Source organism: Cucumis melo, chromosome 10 (assembly GCF_025177605.1).
Source record: "Cucumis melo cultivar AY chromosome 10, USDA_Cmelo_AY_1.0, whole genome shotgun sequence".
Lineage (NCBI taxonomy): Eukaryota > Viridiplantae > Streptophyta > Magnoliopsida > Cucurbitales > Cucurbitaceae > Cucumis > Cucumis melo.
Window position 1 is genome coordinate 28,174,595 of NC_066866.1, and position 7,034 is coordinate 28,181,628.

General features: G+C 34.7%; 1 protein-coding gene across 2 annotated transcripts; it reads left to right on the forward strand.

The window, feature by feature from the left end:
* The first annotated feature begins 314 nt into the window (after window positions 1–314).
* On the forward strand, window positions 315–5,485 carry LOC127151142 (uncharacterized). 2 transcript variants are annotated; one of them, XM_051090542.1, is made up of 3 exons: window positions 315–403; window positions 539–938; window positions 5,307–5,485. In XM_051090542.1, the coding sequence occupies exons 2-3, from the start codon at window positions 558–560 to the stop codon at window positions 5,364–5,366; spliced, it is 441 nt and encodes a 146-aa protein (XP_050946499.1). In that variant the 5' UTR covers window positions 315–403; window positions 539–557; the 3' UTR covers window positions 5,367–5,485. The 2 variants fall into 2 exon arrangements, with proteins under 2 accessions (XP_050946499.1, XP_050946498.1); XM_051090541.1 differs by lacking the exon at window positions 5,307–5,485 and having other exon boundaries at window positions 539–1,083.
* The last annotated feature ends 1,549 nt before the right edge of the window (window positions 5,486–7,034 follow it).

Genomic DNA, 7,034 nt, shown 5'->3' on the forward strand with positions numbered 1-7,034 from the left:
AATCTATCACATCAAAGGAGAACAACCCAATTAAGTCGAATAATCAATTTCAAATTCACAAATTCTCATAAGGTGAAAAGTTGAGGAGATTAGTGTTTTTTTTTTTTTTTTTTCCTTTTTTGGTAAACAAAATTATGAATAATAGAATGCACGAATATCTCTTCCCATAAATAGTGACACATAAATATAGGGAGTGAAAATCGAAGAATTAAAAAAAAAAATTGCCATATATTTTTTAGAAGTAGATTATATTTGTGGTCATTTCTTACCATATATATATAAGGTGAATGAGGAAATGGTGAACACTGAACACTAATAATGAAACCCTAATTAACCACTTCTCTCTTCTTTCATTCAATCACACAACCACTCGGCCCCGGCAACATCTCCTGCTCCGACGAAGGTACAACTACAAAAATAAAAATAAAAGTATATATGATTATCATTTGATGATCCATATTTTATATTGAGTTATATATCATCGGATTTTCATTATAATATTTACCTGTTTTCTGATTTAGCGTTTTTGGTTTTGAAGTTAATATATTTAAGTAGTAATGGAGCAAGAGGTCGAGCTTGAAGGGATAGTGATTCCTGATTCATACCAATCAGAAGAAGAACGTGAAGAACATTTGAAGTCCAAAGGGCCTCCAAGTAGTTTCCACAGTTTGATGAGAAGGAATAATATGATTAGTGATGATGAAGAAGAAACAGAAGAGGCTGATTTAGAAGACAAAAATATTGTCAATGATCATGATGAAGAAGAAGCAAAAGAGGTGGATTTAGAAGACAAGAATATTGTTAACGATGATGAAGAAGAAGAGGAGTTTTATATGGTTTGGTTTGATGCATTTTTGGCAAAACATGAGTTTGATAAAGATTATATGGACCAACCTTCAGCACTACAAGAAATCCTCAAAACTTGGCTCCAGAAAAAGGTTTGCTCTGCTAAGTTTCGTTTCAAAGAGGCTCAAACTGATCTTCGCTTCATCAACTTTAGATATGTTCTTTGCAAACAATGGCTTTCTTCCTTGTGACAATTTAAAGCACTCCATGCATAATCTATTTCTATTTTCTGATCTTCATATAGTACTATATAGGAAAGTTAGTTTGCTTTTATTTTTTATATTTTTAATAATCTATGATACATTAACGGCCTACACTTCTTCTCTTCTTACAAAATATAAGTGAATCTAAATCAGCATATATATCATGGGAAACCGGTTTAATGGTACATAGGAGGCATGTTCTCTTGATAATAAAGTGTTCAATCTATGACGTATAGAGCACCTAATTAATTCGCTTCATATCTTCTGCATCAAATATTTTACTTTTTATCACATATTCTTTTTCTTTTTTTGTTAAAGAAACTAAATCTGTGCTCCATTTTGTTATTGCTCTTCTGTTCTTTTAAAACTATATATGCTTTGTTTATCTCAACTTTGTTTGAAACACTTTCAAATTCTATACATAATTATAAAGACTTTAAAAACTGTATGTATAAAAATATAAGGATTGAGAAAAACTAAGCATGCTCTGATACCACATGATGAAACACGAGACACGTGTAGTAGAATTAAGGATCAAATCTTACTCTAAACGCAACTAAACAATTTATAGATTAGTATGCTTGAAAACTACCCTGATTAAATAAAATTAAGGTTAAAGAAAGAACATACCTTATAAGCTTTTCGTTCCTTGTAATCTCCTCACAAATTTGAACCAGAGACCACCACTAGTGTTGACTCGCTCTTCTCCAAACTTAGAACCGAGTTGGGGGATCCGACTAGGTGAAAGAATTAATAGAGCAATGGAAATTGATGAAGGAAACCAACTTTGGCTGGTGCACAAGGTATGGGTGGCAGGGTGGCTGGCACAGCGCAGGCTCTAAAAAGCCTGGTTGCATGCTAACCTCACACCTTGGCTTGTCACGTGTCCATTGCCACATCCCTTGTGTGTTACGTGTCTCATCCCCTCCCAAACCACCTACTCTTAGCCCGAAAGATGGCATGAAGTTAACAAAAATCATCTTCCTCTAACGATATCTGCTAACCTTGCTCTTAAACCTTAACCCGATAAACATATTATTTTTATATATGAGACACACAACACATAATACAACACAGTGGGATTAACAAGAAGTTATGAAAGCATATAATGCAACATGTCTAACCTCTTTTTAGAAAGTAACCTAATGGAACATTTACAAGAAAATATAAAAGTACAAGGCTATACTTGCCAATGCCTTTAGTTTAATGTGTTGAAAATTCAAACATATAAAACTACACAAACACAATATACAACTTGCCCACACACTGAAAACAAAACTGGAAGCTTTTAACAGACTATAACATTGTATCGGGTACCAGGAGCTTGATCTCTACTTGAAAAGTGAGAACACTTTTTGAAAGGGTGAGCTATAAAGTCCAATAAGTGACTGGTTTATAAAGCTTATATTCTTATAAGTTAGCAAGTGATAAAAATTTCAAACATATAAATAATTCCGTAAGCAAAGCAACCTTATGTTTTAAACAACTTTCCAAATACCCAGCAAGTATGTTTATAAATCTCTAGCAAGACATTTCATGTTTATAAAATTATATAACTGACATGACATCTCTACATTGTGTAGGGTACGCCCAGTACTAACTTGTAATTGTACTAAGTTTGTTAAAAAAGGAATAAAGTTGTTAAATTCTCTCAAACTTTTATCTCAAAGCAAGTTCTTCTTAAGTAGAAGCATAAGTATTAAGGAGTTCTAACGTTCTTCTTAAGTAAGGTTCAACTCTAAGTTTGGGTCCAAGCGTTCTGACATTTTTCTTAGAAGCATTGAAGCTATCCAAGTCGCGTTCACACCTGGAACTCAAGGGAGGGTCGTGTTCCGGATGGTAGCGTGACAATTTGGTAACAAAGCAAGAATGTACCTAGGAAGCGGAACAGTAAAAGTCTAAGTTGTGTTTTAGATAGTCCGGTACCATTTGGGTATCAAAGCATATCAAAAAGTCTTTGAAGTGAAAATGGTTTAAGCAAATCTTGAGGAGTTCAGTAAGTTCACTAATAGTTGTACTAATTTCTAAAGTTGTTCTCTGTAGGAAAAGTTGAAAAAGAATCATGCTGCAAGGAAGAGGACCTGGATGACCAGAGAGCAGATTGTGCACAACAACAAATCAGCGATGGATTCAGAAGCTCAATCAGTAGACCCGGATTTTAGGAGAGTGATGTAAGAGGAATTATTTGATCGAGTAGCACAAAGATTAATAGATGATTTTTCAAGAGAACCGAAGAAGAAGTATGAAATAGAACGGCTCAAGGCGTTAAGAGCTAAAAAAGTTCTCAGGAATAGTAGAAATAGAACAGGTGGAGAAGTGGTTAAGAATGCTAGAGAAATGTTTTAGAGGAATGTAGTCTCTTGAAGAGAAGAAGGTTAACTTAGCAGTTTTCTTACTCCAAAATGGGGTAGAAGACTGATGAGTATTAGAAGATAGTGGACGAGACGATGTGAGTTGGGAAGAGTTTAAGGAAGCATTCAATGAGAAGTATTTTTCAAAAATGTATAAGCATGAGAGGCGAGATGAACTTTTACATCTAGAACAGAGCAGAGTATGAGAAAAAGTTTATGAAGTTGGCGAAGTATGCGTTGATGTTAGTGGCAATGAAGAAAGATTGGTGTAAGCATTTAAAGTATGGTTTAAGGAATGAGATACCAACACAACTCATAACTTTAACTGCACAATGTAGTTATGTCAAGTTAGTTGAGACGGTGTTACTGTTAAGAAGACTTTGAAAGGAAAAGGGGCAATGACATCCACACATAGTGAAGAAGAGAGAAGGAAGAGTGTGCAAATGAAAGAGAATAGCAAGCGAGCTAAGTCAAGTATTAGCTAAGAATCCCGTTGGAGTAGCGACCATAATTTGTAGGATGCATGTGGGGACTTGTAAGCAAAGGACTATAACTTGTTTTAAGTGCGGTAAGATAGGACGCCACCAAAGAAAGTGTAAAGAGAAGTCCAAGTTGGGCATGGAGCAAACAAAAATAGAAGTGGCATCTCACTCAGCTCAACAACCAACACAAAGTAGACCGGTTTTGGACAAAGGCAAGAGAATGGTAGAAATAGAATCTTGAGGATGAAACTCTTAATAGGAGAAAGAAATTTGAAGACCATTTTGAAGTTAGTTAAGAATGATGAAGAAGGAAGTTCAAGAATGACACATTCTGAGGAAGGAAGATGCGTTCTGGCTAGGCGATGCAAAGAAGGGTAGTATGTATAATAAAATTAGGTGATGCGCTAAGACAAGATAATGCTAGAAGGGATCCTACAGAAGCGTTTTTAGTTAGGCAAGGAAGAGCCAAATGAAGAAAGGAATTTGAGAAGGGAAAGTGGCAGCGACCACTTAACCAATTATTAAGTGACGAGCTACGATAAGAGAACTTAGTTAAGCGTTAAATGTGGTTAACTAGTTAGCTACAGACGTGTTAAGTTTAAGTTAAGCATGTTTAAACAAAATATTAAACCTACACGTGTAAGACATTAAGAAGGAGCTAGCATGCTAAGATAAGTTTAATGATGACTAGTTCAGTTTAGGATTAGTATAAATAAGTCTTATGAGTTTAAAGGAAGTTATAAGAAAGTTTGAAGTGTTGAAAGCTCTACTAAAAGAACACCAGAGAAGGAGGAAAAAGAGAGGTGATAAGAAGGGGGATAGGAGAAAACGTTTAGTTTTTGTGAGTAAAACTTCCAAAGAAAATAACAGAGATTTCTAAAGCTTTTCTTTCCAAGTCAAATCATATTATGTTATGTATAGTGAAGTGCATGTTATATTATGATTTATAAGAAAAGTATGGTTGAAAGTTTGTTTTCAAGTTAAAGTATTCATTTTATGTTGCTTAAATGAAATGCTTGTATGCGAATAAACCATTAGCTTTATTATTAGCAAGCTATTATGTGCACAAAAGAGTAGGGGCAACCATGTGTTGAGTGGTCCACATGACAAGAAGGTGGTTGGATGCATTAAGTAGAAGGCATTCAAGATGGCCGCCTGAGCAACTCGAATTGAACATGAATTCTCCATGGATGTTGGTGATGAAAAGAATCATCACAATAATCTATGCATGGAGAAGGTTCAATGTTCTAATGAAAGGAATGAGTAAAGGCTAATGTGATGTTTATTGTTTTAACCGCAAGATACGATGATGTGAAGTTCATCTCCTCTAATGAATTCATGCATGTATTTATGTTCCCCAGAAGGTTTTCCTAAAATGGCACTCACTGAGCATTAAGCTCACATTTTAAGTTTTCTTTCCCTAGGTAAGCAAAATGAGGAGACTGCATAGAAAAGGCGAGTTGTTGCGTTGTGCCAGGCATTAAGAGCAGTGCAAGGTGGAGAAGTTAAAGTTTACAAGTTTTAAGTTCTTTAAGCATTGCCTTGTAATTGTACAAAAAAAATTTAAATAAAGAATAAAGTTCTTATGTGAGCTTAAGCTTTAGTGTTGCATTTTTTTTTTTTTTTTTTATCACAAAGCAAGTTTTTCTTAAGTAGAAGCATAAGTCTTAAAGAGTGGACGTTCTGACGTTCTCCTTGAGTAATGTTCAAGTTAAGTTTAGGTTTGAGTGTTCTAACGCTTCGCTTAAGAGCATTTGAGCTATCCAAGTTATGTTTGCACCTGGAACGTGAAGGAGGGATTCGTCCCTCGGGTTCCGTAGGGTGGTGACAATAGTAAATTACACTCGGGCTCAAAATCTCAGTCATGCAACTAGTAAGAATCTCATAAACTCATTAAAAGTTAAAATCATGGTTTGCTTATAAACATACACAACATACATGCTAGAATAAGTAACATCGGGAAAAAGGCTTCTCTTGATGTCGTAGAAGCTTTGTCGGAAAAGGCTAGGAATTCCGACATGACATAAGGCGACGTTGGTATAAGGTAATTCATTAAAAAAATTATAAACTTCTCCCGACGACATGCATAATGGCGTCGAGAGAACTTTAAAAGTTTTTTTTAATATATTTAACTTCTCTCGATGCCATGTATAACGGTGTCGGGAGAAGTTTAAATTTTCTTTAATATATTTACTTTCTCTCGATGCCATGCATAACGACATTGGGAAAAAGTTTAAATTTTTTTAATATATTTAACTTCTTCCGACGCCATGCATAACGAGGTTGGAAGAAGTTCAAATTTTTTTTAATATATTTAACTTCTCCTAAAGCCATGCATAACGGTGTCGGGAGAAGTTTATAAATTTTTAAAGTATAGTTAACTTCTCATGATGCCATGCACACCGACATTAGGAGTTCCCAAACGAGAGAGTGAGAGAGATGTTGGACTTCCAAAAGAGGAAGAAGATTCCTTTCGTCGTCCACCGTTCGGTCTTCACATTAGTATGTCGCCCCTCGCCAACAGTAAGCCAATCTCTTCCTTTTTTCACTTGTTGCAGCCGCCAACCCACTGGTATATAATTCTTTGTATCAATAATGTGTACACTATGTTCATTTTGTTGTGGATTTGTTGTTGATTGTGTAAATTTTATTTTTATTGTTGATTTTATTGTTATTGATTTATTGTTATTGTTCTTTATGTTCTCAGTCCTCCCTTCTGATCCCACTGTCGCCCCTATCTCTTCCAGTTAGTTATTTATTTAAGTTAGATTTTAGGATTTTCCAATGCTTTTTCATATATCTCATGATGCCTTTATGCGCCAAGAGACCTCTATTTTCTTCTAGTGATACTTGATTTAATCTTAAGCTCTTTTTAGCTTACACTTAAATACTAGAAATCTTATCTATAAACTTGTACTTGCTTGAAAACTTATAAATCTGACATCAATTAATCATGCTCTTACTCAAATCTCAAGCTCTAACAAATAACTTGGTGAAATCACTAAACTCATGTTATTCTTAAAACAGTTGTTAGGGCTATATTTGACTTACTCTTTGTAGCTTAACTCTCCTCCTATTTCATCATTTATTCACTAAATCTCCCATTTTATGGAAAATATTGATCCAGACATCGCAACAAGTCTAACACAACA